General features: G+C 37.8%; 1 protein-coding gene across 1 annotated transcript in view; it reads left to right on the forward strand.

The window, feature by feature from the left end:
• Positions 1-16,221, forward strand: part of LOC124645016 (nuclear hormone receptor FTZ-F1) — a 66,018-nt gene that overhangs the window by 43,174 nt on the left and 6,623 nt on the right. The window contains 7 exon segments of the mRNA XM_047184743.1: positions 7,593-8,215; positions 13,143-13,401; positions 13,627-13,727; positions 13,855-13,902; positions 13,904-13,997; positions 14,191-14,250; positions 16,132-16,181. Of these exon segments, the coding sequence (XP_047040699.1) occupies positions 7,593-8,215; positions 13,143-13,401; positions 13,627-13,727; positions 13,855-13,902; positions 13,904-13,997; positions 14,191-14,250; positions 16,132-16,181 (1,235 nt within the window).

The raw sequence follows: 16,221 nt of genomic DNA on the forward strand, positions 1-16,221 counted from the left end.
GAACAATGAAACTTTAAACTTCTTTCTGTACAGTAGCAAAAAGTTTCATTGAAGTACTGAGTTTATAAAGTAACAATTCTAAGCCTTCTGGCCTACTCACCCAAAATATAAGATGTTGGTTTCTAATCAGTATCTATGCGAAATTACCTGTGGCTTACGTAAGCACCTTCTACGTATACAAGTCGAGTTGCAATGTGTTGCTTCACAGTGAAGTAACTTAAAAATAATGGCTTCAGAGCTAAGTGTATTGAAAATATTTCTAGCATTTAGCACATTCAATATTTTGGGTCTACGTTCCTTAACAAATATCCGACGATTGTAAATTGATCGTCTTTTTCGCTATTACTATACACCTGGAAAGAGTTTACAATAGGAATACAAATATGAACCATAAGCAATGTAAATCTGATTAAGAGTTACTGTCGGATTTGTGTAGTTCAGCCTAGTGGGGGTTGTGGATCGGGCGTGAGGCGGCGACTGTATCGTACGTTTCGACACAATCGACCGTCGTCGGTGGGGTACGCTGCGCAAGCGGCGTTTCACAAGACGTTCGGTCGACCTGTCGCAATGGGCTACCCAAATGTGACCTGGACACGTATCACGTTACTGATCCGTGCATACATATGCCGAATTAAATGTGTACTTGCAAGTTTATTAAAAAATATTAAAAAAAAAACCGTTTGGAAAACTTTTGATCATTTCTCTCACTTTCGGTATCACACTTTATGATATCAACTTATATGGGGTTTCACATTACTTAGTTGATATTATAAAACGTGGAATTAAATTCTCTAAGTATTAGGTGTCCCATTTTAAGCGATATATTGTTCTTCAGTTGCTTACACTATATTTGCGGACGTGGCAGTTAAAAGTAATATGCTTCAGCTTTTTGTCGGTATAGACAGTAAAATTCATACAAAAGCAGCATAGAATGCGCATTTGCGACACAAAAATTCGACACCGTTTGCCGACACATAATGCCATCAGGTTTATTTACACCGATTAGTGATTTATTTTAATTGACAACAGTCATAAAATAAATGTATACTAATCAGTTTCCCTCATTGTGATGCGACTGCGGAAGGCATGGTGCATCGGACCATGGTCAACGAATCATGGTACAACGTTGTTACACGGCCTGCTGCATTTGGTATTTTATGTAATCAAAATATAACATTTGTAATGAAAACTTGGGAAAAATTCCCAATCCAGGACGTGTATACTTCGCTTTCTTTTCTTATATCATGACTGCTACTTAGATAAGCTTTGAGGAACTTCCGATTGGAATACGACATAACATGTTAAACGTAGCGATTTTCGAGGTATGTGAACAAACATTGCTTATTCACATATGAATAAGATTACGAAAATTATGCGATACGGGATTCCGAATCCAATAGTAACCATACGTCCCCTTTTACATGGTTCAACGAATTGATCTGTTTACCCATGACGTCATAGTAGCTTTACGTTGCTGTCAGTGCCAGACTGTTGGTTGTGCTATGTCGCGATAGCAGCAAATTTTGATCATTTGTAAATACTATCATGATAACCAGGTCTCGAAACTGTTCGACTGCTTATAAGATTCCAATCAGACTGAAAATTAGCTGAAACAATATCTAGTCAAATCTTCTCAGTTTTGTCTAGTTAGTCTAAAGTATTCCGGATGTTTTGGTAATACAATTTTTTTACCTGAAATTAGATTCTGATTCGAATACAGAACTTGATTTGTGTTTATGTATTTGATTTTTTTAATACTAAACATTCTTTTATAATGATTTTACTGATAAGTTTAAAGTTGTCTGGGTAACATAGACCATGGTTATAAATGACAATATGCATACGGCGAGCGTAGAACACTAGAACACGCTGCGGAACGCTAAAACGCAGGGGTTGGACGGCCGCGGGCAGCGACAGATGTTAGATCACAATAAAAACTCGCGCGCCAGCCGACTATTTCGGCGCGCTGCCTTGACCCGAATCGAGTGTTTCGACAGAGCGGCCTCGTACACCGGGCCTTTCTATTTTTTAGGCATTACCTGTCGTATTATTACGACAGTTCTACCAGCGCCGCCATCTTGGAAGGATTTGGTGCGCAGGCGCTTCAAGTAAGCCTCCGTGGACCAAAAACCGGTTTCGGTGCTTAAAATCATGTTACAAAAGTATGCGCACAACCGCATTTCTTTAGCATATTTCTCGAGTGTTAAGTAAGAAATGATGTTATTAGGTGTTCTGTCTTATGGCTGTAGCAAATCCGAGATACAGTAAAGTCTGATCAGATTCTTACTGGTCGTACTATGCGTATTGATGAGATCTTGACACAGTTCGGTGGATCATCGCGGGTGATTTATCTAGGTTGTGTAACGATCGCCGCTGCCGCTATCTGGGCGCGCGATCGGGTGCGTGCGGGCGTTCGGATGCGATCGGCCAGTTCCGCCGGTACTCGGACGGGAGGGGAAACACGGGGGAGAGAGGGGGCATTGCCAGCCTTGACCAAGTTTCACCGAGTCGTCGGTACAAGGAGCGATCCCCACCTCTTCCCGTCCTTTCGGTACATACTATTTTTTTATCTCGTTGACACGATTACTTCATTTGACGGCCCTGACGCGTATGCCAAGGTCGATGCTTTGGAAATTACAGGTAGTTAGCTTTTGTAAGGGGTTAAATGCATCTTCATTTTGATCTGAAACATTCCCGCATCCAGATGATACTACCGAGATGATGCGTTTCCATGACCTCTTTCCCAAGGTCGACCTTGACCCATCTACAACTGGGGCAGGTCTACAAATAACTACAGAATCCGAGGTGAACTCAGACGTATGTATCTATTTCTGCACACCGGCTGTTTGTCACCGCGACGTATGTTTTTGATTTGTAAAAATGACCTTGACCTTGATCTAGTTTAGTCGTGTTATAAACGACTGACCTCGTTTACCGCATTATCGGCCGCTATACGCTATGTTCTCATTATAGTTTAACATTAGATGCTTAAACCAACGCATTTAAGTTAGTGTGCAGCCATGCCACTTGCATTCGGGTATCGTTCCAACTATTCGTATTTTTTTTTTTTGTTTTGACCTTGTCATAGTATAATGATTATGAATTATTTAATTAGCGCTTAGATAACACGCCTAGTACCTACATACCGGCAAATAAGATATATTCACTGAAACTACAAATCCCTTAATTCCGAAAGCAAGATGCATTGACGAATGAAAGTTTCCGAAAACGTCAACTCTTGAGAATAAAGACACAGAAACCTTTTCATTAAGTCTGTGAACAAAAAATGTATTAAGGTCATTTGGTTAATTGCTATAAACATGCAGGGAAGATATGAAGATCTCATTCCAAAATATTTTAAATTACTTCAACGATTTATTTTTTTCTATATAATATCTAAAAAATCAAGCGATATGTAAATATGTAACGGAGCCTGTTAGATGACGCTTTCGGAACTCGTTTACACGAATACGTTGTAATAACGAATTCGCAGGGATGACGTACAAAATCAATCTAAACTCACAAAGGCTAACTTGAAAGCGAAATTGAACAGGTCAAGGATTCAGTTATACTATTAAAATAATATATTTGTCGATGTTTACATACAAATTACGATACGTGTTAAATGGAAGACGGAGCGAGCAGACTATAAAAGACCTTCGAAGCGTGACTCTCGCGCATAATTAAGTAAAAAAGTTTGTCTGCAAGGGTAAGCTGTTGCCTTAGCTGTAATATTTAGAATGTATTTTATTATTTCAAATAAAACTCAAATATTTTTAAACAATTATAAATTGTTGCTTATTGTATCCATATCAGCAGAATTATAGTTCGGCCATTCAGAGAATGCGTTCCTGACACGTCGCGATTGAACTGACGACGTAACTACATTCATTGATTATTGATATAATAATGTTGTTTTAATGCTCCTCAATTGTTAAAACGGTAAACAACCAGCAAAAATATTTTTATCGTAACTGCAACGCCATTGCAAAGTTACGTCGTCAGTTCAATCGCGACGTGTCAGGAACGCATTCTCTGAATGGCCGAACTATAGGTGGTTAATTAAATTCCTAGACTGCACGTCTAAATTCTTGTCCTTGCAATAAGCCGTATGACTCACAAACTGCGCCTTATTTTTTGAATCCCTTAATGGAGCCAAAAATTACGTCGCACGAAATCTTTGATTTGTAAGGCTCTTGCCACCCCATGAGGTCATATTTACACCCTGCGTTCGATTTTGTTGTGCCTACTCTCTCTACTTGTAATTTAAACATTCTCTCCCCAACTTTCTTTTCCAACTTCACTTTCAGTATTGTTACTGCTTTCCAATGTTTTCCTTGTTTTCAGTCGTTACCATGGCACTTTTTTGTTAGGTGCACTGTTTGCTTGATTTAGTTCAAGGTAAAAATAACCTACATCGTTGTTTTTTTATTCATTCATTCCGAACTGTTTTGGTCTGCTTTGAAACACCTTTAAACTTAATTTTTTGGCGAAAGTCAACTGACAAATTAAATAGAAGCACGGCATGGAATCCCTGAAGGTACCTGTAAACGTTTAGGTACTCTTTGACGGTCAGACTATAGAAGAGCATATCTTCTTATTCCTGCCCTGTTCCCAAGTATTTTCCTGTCTACTGAAAACCGAAAAAAATACAGTTGAGTCTTATATGAAAAATTGTAGTCGTTTGTTTATCTATCATCCGCACACAATTTACGCATATTTGGATTGTAAACGAGGGCCACTCTAGACTAAGTTCGTAATTTGATTTCTGGAGTTACACTAGAAGCCTTACCTATGTACGAACGTTTTACAAGACATTAGTCGATACAATATCATTATAATAATTAGAGAGCGAGCAAGCACGATAAAATCAATTTCTACCAATCGAGGAAACCTGCAAGTAATAAAAATCCGATTGCTTTTTTTCCAAATGAGCTGACGATATCAGTAACTTTTAGGGATTATGTAGATAATGAAAGTCTCATTCCTGAAAACTCATACTTCCATACTTTTGATGTAATCTAAGCGTTTATGTTCACCTATTTTAATAGAATAAGGATCATTAATTTCCGTGATTTATAAAAGAATTGCATGCCTTGGAAATGAGAGCTTTACCAAGTAATTTTGACATCATGAACATGAAATGCTAAGTAAAATTCAGTAATAATAGATTTGCGTTCCATTCTTTGCGAACAAATGCATACAATCCTTTCGTGAAAGACCCAGGCTGCAATATGAAACTGATGGAATTGCACACAGTAATGCTTAAATCCGTTACGCTCACCGTCTCTTTCAACCCTTTATGAAGCCCTGTAAGTCTGTCTTTATCGCTCAGTGGCGCGTTGTCTACAATAAAAACTGGTTGTTATTTTTAACTCGTGAGTTGGGCGGACCGGCGACTTACTGAAAGCCCCTTTCCGCTCCAGGTTTAATGTTAAGTTTATAATGCAGTTTTACTATTAAATACTATAACACTATTGTGAGCAACGCTACAAAGGGTGAAAGCTTGTGAAAGGAACCCGAGAACTATTTAAAATGGCAAAGAATTAATGATAAAGTTAAAGAAATTTTATGGCAACTTCCTTGGAGGGGTGAAATCCCGGTTAGACAAGGAAGAGCTTGATATAAATTGAGTTTATCTTATAATTTACCAAAAAGTATTTGAAGTAGGTATTGATATAAAATCGAACTGAAAACTATCTAATTTAACTGAAAAAAAGAAAACAAGAATCGGATTAACTTATAAGTATACAATTTTTCGTCTAATAGATAGTCATTTCCAATTAGGCAAGATGAGCAAAAAGTGAATAAATCGAGTATCAGTATATAATGTAAAACGAAACTAATCGTTACCAATTCTACATTGTTATTATAATTTACAATTAAATAAAAATGAGTTGCAAAGGCTAGGTACGGACCGTTATTAATTAGATTTTAGTAAAAATGACAAATGATACAAAATAATATAATTTTATAATTAAAAAGAGAACTGAAGATTTTAAATATGTAGTTAATCGAAATAGGTAACTGTACCTATATTATTTTTCCCTGAGGTGTCACTAAAACAAAGAATTTGTATCTTTGGTCGCCATTTTGTTTTGCATTAGCTTCTGAGCCTGCAAAGCTAATGGAAGCGTTCTGTCCTGTGGTTTTGCCTACCTTAAATCTTTCGAAAATACCTTTCTCCGATCACGACAAGTCTTATGAGAAAGAAAATTGCACTACACTTGGCAATCAATAGTTCAAATGTCAATTTACTAATTCGAATTAAAAAATGGAGTAAAGGTTTGGAGTAGGCCCACAATAATTTGTTACCTGACTACTCTTTATGCTATTCTACGTAAAAAAGGAAAGAGTTCCCCCTAAACTGAAATTGATCGTTTCCTGAATTAGGTAGTCACAAATTCTTACTAGAAAATATATTTTCGAGGTTCTTACAATAATTAAGGTGAAAAACATATGTTTGTACTTTTAAGTATTGCAAAGAATTCTTCAGTTTGTTACCCAATGAAAATATTGAAAGGAAAAGTAGAGTCAAACGCAAGTGAGACCTATCACGAAATTGCAAATAGTAGGTCATCAATGTCGCAGCCCAGGCTTTGTCTGCAGAAAAAGTTTAATGGCTAGCCATTTCCAGAAGCTTTTCCAAATGTAATACTTTCTCCTAAAAGTGGAATTCCGTTGATGAAGAAATTTTGAAACATTTGACGTTATTTGCTCTGGGTTCTGGTATTAGTAACAATGCTGGGTACTTCTCCTGCACCCTAGAAAACTATATAAAGTTCTCAACTTTAATAGTCCAAAACAGCAGACTCGAGTTAAACATGGCACATTCACCCCGTTAAAAATTAAAAACATCTTTAGGTTAAAGTAATAAAAAACATTGATTACAAAGATGTCAGTCGGTATACAAGGAATCTGAACAAACACGAATTGGTATAGCGAAGAGCGCAGTTTGGAATTTGGAATTCAGCCAGAATCATAAAGAGTGGTCGACTAGCGTGTGTTATTAGGCCACCGTCCTAAATTTCAAGCCCAGGTTATTAAATATTTATTGAATGCCAAACAATTACAGCGGTTAACTACCAAGTGGGCAAATATCAAAACACGATAGTAAATACTGTTAGTACATATTAACATGAAGAAACAAAAGCGTTACATACTTATTGCAATGTGGTAGTTTGCCTCGGTTTCGCAGGGGTGGTTTTTCTACAAAAACCCTATAAGCCAGTAACGAGCACAATAAAACGATTATGCAATCTGGCGCAGTCTAATAAGATTGCAATAAACCTGAAATACCTATGTGGTTTTAAAACTCGTTGGAAAGTTAACTGTGTATAATCGTATGGGCAGATGTTCATAAAAACAATAATTTTCGAAATGTTAATTATACGTAGTTAGAACGAATGACGTAGATACATTGGTTCACCTAGCTTTAGTCACAGAGTCCTCACTTACGGTATCAAGATTACTGAGGATCAAAATTGTGACATTTTACCATATAGATTAAATGATTTGTGTTACTCCCACATAACACCTGTTATTACGTATACAAGAGCTATACATTAACAATGTGTCGTCTTTTGTTTCAGCTGTACGAGCTGACCGCATGCGCGGTGGTCGGAACAAGTTCGGCCCCATGTACAAACGGGATCGTGCCCGCAAACTGCAGATGATGCGGCAGCGACAAATCGCAGTGCAGACATTGCGCGGCTCACTCGGTGACAGCGGCCTCGTGCTCGGCTTCGGGTCTCCTTACGCCACAGTTCCAGTCAAGCAAGAGATACAGATCCCACAAGTGTCGTCTCTGACGTCTTCGCCCGAGTCGTCGCCAGGGCCGGCCCTACTGGCTGCCCAGCCGCAGCCACCACAGCCGCCGCCGCCGCCAGCTCACGACAAGTGGGAAGCACATTCGCCGCACTCCGCATCTCCGGACGCCTTCGCGTTCGACGCGCCAGCCACAGCAGCCGCCACACCATCCAGCACCGCCGAACCCACAAGCACTGAAACCCTGCGAGTCTCACCCATGATACGCGAATTCGTACAAACTATTGATGATCGCGAGTGGCAGAATTCGCTATTTGGGCTCTTGCAGAGTCAGACTTACAATCAGTGTGAGGTCGATCTCTTTGAGTTAATGTGCAAAGTATTGGACCAAAACTTATTTTCACAAGTGGATTGGGCGAGAAACACCGTGTTCTTTAAGTATCTAAAGGTGAATTTCCAGCTAAGTATGAAAATCCTGTCCCGAATCCCTGAACCCCATCTCCTGGTGTACACCAAATTTGCTTGCGATTGTGATGCCATTGCGCTGTTGCATTGTATATTTCATTTGAATCTATTGTAAAGCATTGCGAATGGTTATAGTGATTTGCGTACCAACAGATAGTGACTAGTTACGATGTGGTTGTGTGCGTGTAAGGGGCGCGTGTGACGCAGCGGGCGACGCGGTGCCTCTCGCAATCGATACGCCGCGCCGCCCGCGCCGCGCCACACCAACTGGGTCAAGTTCCCACGACAAGCGTGCCGCCTGCCACTGCCGTCGCACTTCAATTCCTCAAACTTAATAAACTACGGCCACTTGCTCAAGCAAAAATACATAGATTGAGTAAACGAAACATTATTCGGGAATCATTAGTTAGATAATTGAAAAAATTGAGTTAGATAGAGTTCATCCATCAGTAAAAATAGCCAGAACAAAAACAAAAAAATAGTTTCAATAAAATGAAATAGGAAACTTAGACCGTGCAATGTGTAATTACGCTAGTCGAGCGGGGTTCAATCAATCAGCAAGAGTCAATCGGCGGGAAGCGGGAGCCAGCCGCTGGTAGCGGCCGCAGCGTGGTCGTCGTACGCTTACGCAAGACCCGCAGTCGGTCATGTGGGCGAGCGACGTTGCCACTCTGCGCTCATCGCGTCGTCTCACTCCCACAGACAGCCTCCACTTCACAACTAGCAATTTTTGTTTGTGCTAAAATGACGCGACATATTTACGACCCATTCTCGGAATTAGGACGATGGTGAACGAAGATATATCGATGCTTCCGATAACAAAGGTCGTAAACACCAAAATAGCACTTTTGGTAATCAACGAAAAACAAAAAATAATTTCGTTTTTGGCTTACATCTTTTTAATTTTAAAAGTTATAAAATTGTGTTCTATACAAGAAATACGTAAAATACGATGGTGTTTCATAATATATTATTGCTATTTATGTCAAAGCTTTATTTTAAAAGTTAGCTTGGACATACACCCCAGAAAATTCAAGAAGTTGGTATTTACGACCACTAACAAATCAATGGAGAACAATTTGTCTAACGGAAGTTAGAAGTATGCACCAGTTTTTAAATACAATAGTTCTGGGTTTGGTTTTAAAAACCATATACTGAAATAAAAATGAGTGTAAACGCCACGACCTGATGCGATGGTATGTAACAAACTTGGAAATATCTGAAGCACAATTACTTGAAATCCAGTGAGTAGCGCCATTTATTTTTCAGAAAAATTAAACATTTGAATTTCTTAACGGGGTTTAAATGCAACCTATTTATACTTTTTGTGATACGACCCCTTTTTAACCGACTTCCCAAAAAGGAGGAGGTTATCAATTCGGCCGGTGTTTTTTTTCTATGTATGTACATCGATTACGCCGAGGTTTATAGACCGATTTACGTGATTCTTTTTTTGTTCGACTCGATATAGCTGCTAGTTGGTCTCATAGTCATCAGGTCAGGATCTGATGATGGAAACCCTGAAAAATCGAGGGCAACCTTCGAAAGTTGTAGGCATACATAGAGTCAAAACTTGACACTCAGGTGTATACCTGAAAGTACTATTCAACAGTGAAGATTTGAAGCTGACCTGATGATGGAGACCAGAGAAGGTCGAGGGAACTCGACAACTGAATATGTAAACTACCTCGTGTTTGGGCTTATATTATTTGTATTGACAAGATCTTTGTAACAGTGAAGGTTTGCAGCTGACCTGATGATGAAGACCATCAGAGAAGGTCGAGGGAACTCGACAACTGAATATGTAAAATACCTCGTATTTGAGCTTAAATTATTTGTATTGATGAGAACTTTCTACTTATGCGGATAATGACAGCTATTCGTATCACTGAAAAGCTGTAAATAAAAAACGTTTTTACAAAAAAAATTAACCGACTTCCAAAAACACTAAAAAGCCAGAAAAAAAATAATTTTAGGTGCATCTGCCTAGAAGTCGGTGGCAAAATTAACTTAGGAACATCCATTAGACACCGACTTCTAGGCAGATGCACCTAAAATTAGTTTTTTTGGCTTTTTAGTGTTTTTGGAAGTCGGTAAAATTTTTTTGTAAAAAAGTTTTTTTTTAGTATGAAAATTAGGAGACAACCTACATAGTTCAATTTTCAAACCAATTCTCCAAGACTAAGTGACATTACGACAATTGTTTCTCAGCAGAGCTTACGTTTTAAAAATGATTGTAGGGTGTATTTACAATTAATTATGTCTTCATGTTTTTACGACCGACAGCTGCTTGTACGTTGTATTATACGACCTGCACGGTTATTCGGTTCTAAGCAATATGAGTTATACATACCCTCTTTAAAAAAAAAAATTGATTATACTAGTAAAAATTTTGGGTGTAAAAGTATTTTTTTAGACCAATATTTTTTTCACATTTTTAGATCGACGCAGCGCCAAAAATTAAGTAGGGCTGCATTCTTAACTCATTTTCGCCAAAATGGCGTTTACGACATTTGTTGCCGGAAGCATCGATATTTCACTATATCTAGTCTACATAGTTGAACTGTTGACGGATATCCTTGTAGTCTCTTGTAGTAAATATTATGTTAGTATCTATATAAATATCCCGTAAATGTGTCAGAATAGACCTGCGTCCCTTAAATAAAATCAGGTCCATATTATCTTTAGGCTCTCTTAGGCTTCATGGCGAGAGGTTGAAAAAAGTAGGTATGTAATAGCGGGCAGCGTTGTAAGGGCGTGAAGGGGTATAACGAGCAGACGGGGAGATGTTGATGACCTAAACTTTCCCCAGACGGATGTGATGTAACGGTGCGGGTACGCGGGGCGGCAACGCTGCACTTTCGCCGCCGCACTTGACACACTGCCCCTGGCCGACTTGCTGCGAGAAAGCACTTTTTACCGCGACGCGTAACCGTCGGTAACGGAGACGTAACAAGTTCTGTGGCCTTTCTTCGCTTTCTCTTACGTAATACTAATTGCGATTAGTCACATAACAGCGCGATGAACTTGATCTACTGCGTATTTTTATAATGATATCGGACTCGCAGATATTTTTAGGTTATCGGCATCTAGTCGGTTATTAAGAATAGATTATGTATATGGGTTACCACAATAGTAGTTACACGGCTTCAACGGCGTAAATTAATTTAATTAGTCATTTTTATTATAATTAAATTATAGATACTTTTCATATAGTTTTAAAGAATACCCTTTTACTTGAAATTACGGCATCGGCTCTTTATGTCTAAAGCTTTCATAGAATCGGTTGGCTCACAATAGAAGATTTCGGTTAATCAGATAGCTAAACTGGGTTTACAGATTGTTAGCAGATATGTACGATAGCATCACGGTATTGATGAGTTTTTTTTAAAGTCAGCAGTAGGGAGATATATGAGTAGTGGAGCTTTGGTAGCTTTAATTTCGTCTTTGTTTTTTTCATGAAGTTTCCCGTATTTATGAACTCCCCCTTACACATTATACCAGTACCGAAATCAGTAATTCTTTATTCATCGTATTTGCTAATAGATATTACTCTCAGACTCAGTAAAACCAGTTTAATCGTCATTAACAGTTCTTTCATAATTGCAAAGAAATCATAAAAGTGGTCTGCATTCCAGAAAGTAAAGTAGGTTGGTGGAACTGCTTAGACTTCAATAAAAAGTAAAATGTCTAGTTGACAATCCACTACACACGTTACAAGTATACATTACGAATTCTAACTATAATCCGTAGATCCAATAAGACTCCCGACATTGGTATCTAAAGTTTTGGGCACGCGGCAATTCAAGGCGACTTTGACCTACTTTGCGCACTACCGATTACCACAACAACTCAGTTCAAGATGGCCGCCCGAAGGGAGTGTTAGCTGTACTAGATCCGAAACAGCTAATGACTCAGAGACATTCTCTGCAATTCTCTGTTCTATAGCCATGGAAATAGAATCCAATATTAAGTATACACGCGAACGAGGTTGGCGCATTATGTCGTATTTATAGGATTGGTATATAGTTTTTTTAAGCTCGTACACGAAGGAAATGTCATTTTCGATTACAAAGAACAACGTGGAAATAAAAATGGAAAGCAAAGAGCATAATATCAAAATGTTAAGTCACATCAAAAAAATATGACAGAACAAAGCCACTATTTGGCGAAAACGAATAAGTAATAAATTATAAACTTTTAGTTGCATTTCATCGATTCGATCTCGATCCATCATGTTGAGCAAGCCGCGTGCGATGTGGCAATGCTTTTGAGCTCTAAAATTCAGTTGTAACATTTCGTAAACGGCAAATTTAACGCGCTTGAGCTCCGCCCCGTGTTTTCTAATGCAACTCAATAAAATGTAGGTCACAGAACGACGTCGTCGGTTGCGACTGTCAGATAATATTTTGATTACACACGACACCTGAATTAGTTTGATACTGTGAACGCCGCGATGTAAAAACCTCACGTGGCTTTTATATCTCTTTTATTATTCGTTTCATTTGTTTCAAATATGGCAGCGCTTTAAGACAGGTTAACAATATTCGCACAGTTTAGACGACCGACACATCGTAACAGCTATCTAATATTTGTCGTCACTAATTATAGTTTACCACAATGCATTCTCTACTATTAATAGAGTTCTAATTAGAACCTATAGGGGCAGTTAATGAAATACCGATCTAATTAAACATAGCGCAGCGAAAACCACACTAATTTCTGAGCGAATTGTTATTATTAACTGCTTCTATATGTAATAAAACAGTACTAAATTAATGTATTTATTCTATTGTAGTTAAATATGATTAGTGACGACAAATTGATTCTCAACACCCAATCGCAATCTATTGCGTAAAGTTGAACATTTCGCCCTGCATGTGTAGCAATGCGGTGTTGATTTGTTGCAGGTCGATGATCAAATGAAGCTATTGCAACACTCGTGGTCTGACATGCTGGTGTTAGATCATCTACACCAGAGGATGCACAATGGCCTGCCTGATGAGACTACACTCCACAACGGACAGAAGTTCGACCTCCTCTGTTTGGGACTCCTGGGCGTTCCATCCCTGGCTGATCACTTCAACGAACTCCAGAACAAATTAGCAGAGCTTAAATTCGATGTCCCGGACTACATATGTGTTAAATTCTTGCTTCTTTTAAATCCTGGTTAGTATTTGATTATTTATATCGTTATTTGTTTCATTTTACTGTTGAAATCTTTATAATGTCTTACGGGTGCGCTTGATGCGAATGGTATTTTTCTGTTGTTGTTGTTTTATGTTAAACTATTTTTATGCCAGACCTGTACGTTTGTGTTTTTACAAAAGTTATGTACACCAATCCAACGCGATGTTGTTTTTTTTTTCTTGAAGGATTTTCTTGACGTTTCAGAGGTGAGAGGCATCGTTAATGTGAAGTGCGTCCGAGATGGTTATCAGACAGTCCAAGCCGCACTTCTGGACTATACGCTGTCCTGTTATCCTACGATACAGGTTAGTCAATTAGAAGAATTTGAATATTAGATCTTTATCACAGACACACTCCAATCTCTTTTATTTTTCGATTAGCAGTTTGTTACCAGACACAAGTCCCATTAAACACTTAAACCGGATATTTCAGGATAAATTCGGCAAATTAGTGATGGTAGTACCTGAGATCCATGCCTTAGCGGCCCGAGGAGAAGAGCACCTATACCAGCGGCACTGTGCAGGCCAGGCGCCCACACAGACACTTCTTATGGAAATGCTACACGCGAAGCGCAAGTAAGTGTCCCTATAATGTCCCCATTCAGCAAAATGTTCGTCAGTCAGCTTGCTCCAATAATTTCTATTCACGTAACGTTTTGGCCTTTCAAATCGGATAATTCAAAATTGAAGTTGCAATTTTCCAAATGAGAAACATATATTTAAGTGAAAAAGCTAGCAGATGAGAAATGGAACATATATCTCATTCTAGGCCGAACGGAGGTGAAATGGTTAACCGGAATGCCGAGCACACGTCGACACTTGACCGATTGTATGTTATTCTATGTCATATCATTAATATTATACATTTATATATACATTTACATTACAATATTTATGCAATAAACTACTGCCTCGGCTGATAATGTTGGTACTTCAACGCACAGTGTCGAAATTATCGGGTCTCTATGTGCTCATTTCAAAAACAAAATTTGAGAATTTAAATCAAATATGTTATGTGGTAAAAAAGAATAAATATACACCATAAATAAGATAAGATGCACAATATTGGTCAAAAAATACAATTACTTTCTTTCTCATTTGGGCGTAGTAAAAAACTGCTGTGAAAAAACACACTTTTTCTACTAACTAAAATAGTTTTTTTCAAGTAATCCAACCAAAAAACGGCTACCTAGAGACACGATAACTTTATTTGATGATATTATTAAATAGCGGTAATTCCAACAATATTAGCCTTTCTCTTGCATATAATATGTATTACTATTTATTATATTCGATAGGAGATGCCAATTGAAAATATTTTTAATTAGACATGATAGTTTTTGAGTTATCTTATCGACAAAAAAAAATTGGCAACTCTGTTCCATTATTTGCACTATGCTTTTGTAGTTAATCACTATCATAGATAAAGTAATATTTTTATCACGGTTAACTAGTAATAAATCTACAGTTATATACTTAAGTGAATAACTTTTTTGGACTTTATTTATTTACGTTATGTATTTACCAAAACATAGGAGCCATTGAGGTGCATTTTCACACAAATTCAGGCAAACTTTAACCGATTTCAAAGAGGAGTCGATTCTATACTCGGGAGTATATTTCTTATTTATTTGTTTTATGATACTTTGGTCAGAAAAAGATATTTTGGCACTCTTAACACATTGAAAGCAAGTAAAAAAACGCAGAAATATCATAATTGGTGATTACTTAGATAAAATGGCCTACCTAATGGATACCGGAGGCTTGAGATATGACTTCGGGCCTTTTTCCAGCGGTAAATTGCTAAATTTTCAGCCAGGACCAACATACTATAAATTGGACAATACTACATTTCTACATAAAGGAAACAAAGACTAGAAGATGCTAAGTGCGAAGTAGTGAACGCCACTAATCGAATAAAGCGGTAGCTACATAGAGGTTTTATTCAATTAGTCGGATATAAATAATGGCATGCTAGTCAATCGTAGTAAAATTTGGTTGTTAATCTAATGATTACTACCAATATTTTTGGAAAACATTCAAATTACTTCAGAATTTACCAATTTAATAAAAAAAAACATTAAAATATCTCGCAAAACTAGGCTTCTTCAGTCTTACGGAGTCTATGTGCCACTTACATATGAAACCAATCAAGAACTATTTAAAACGGTATCATTGTTTATATGCCTGAATTCGAAGCACCAATTATATGGCCAGTCCGCTATACGATAGAGTATTGTATGTTTTATAATACCCACTACTATTTTAGGCAACTTTTGAAATGCCGTGGTTATTAAAAAGAAAAATGTAGATCGAAATTTGAAAATAAGGCGCCAAAACATAACGTAGAAATTAGAAATTGTTTTAGTTTTTGTGAAGTGTTGTGTAGTCAAATTGATGTTGTGTTTTAACAACGCGGTATGCCATCTCGTGGTAAAAGAAACAGTTTCAATGAATGTTGATTGACACATTGTAGTGTGAATACCAAAAAACATACAGATCTAAAAGAGGATGGTCTCTTTAGACAAGTTGTCGTAGAGGACCATATTAATTTGTGAAGCTTGATGCTCGCAAGTCTTAGTATTAGATATAACGACCGATACATATCTTATGATGTAAGTCACAGTACCAAAAAGGTTTACGCCAGGCACCTTTTTGGTGTATCAAGTAAAGATGTGTACACTATAAGATATTGCTCTGTGTGTACCAGGTGCGGATTCCTGCCTAGCGACGCGATTGAGCAACAATCGCCAATATAGAGTAAGCATTCTAATAAACATCGAGACCATCCTCGCACTTC

The sequence above is a fragment of the Helicoverpa zea genome, chromosome 31 (genome assembly GCF_022581195.2).
Source record: "Helicoverpa zea isolate HzStark_Cry1AcR chromosome 31, ilHelZeax1.1, whole genome shotgun sequence".
Classification (NCBI taxonomy): domain Eukaryota; kingdom Metazoa; phylum Arthropoda; class Insecta; order Lepidoptera; family Noctuidae; genus Helicoverpa; species Helicoverpa zea.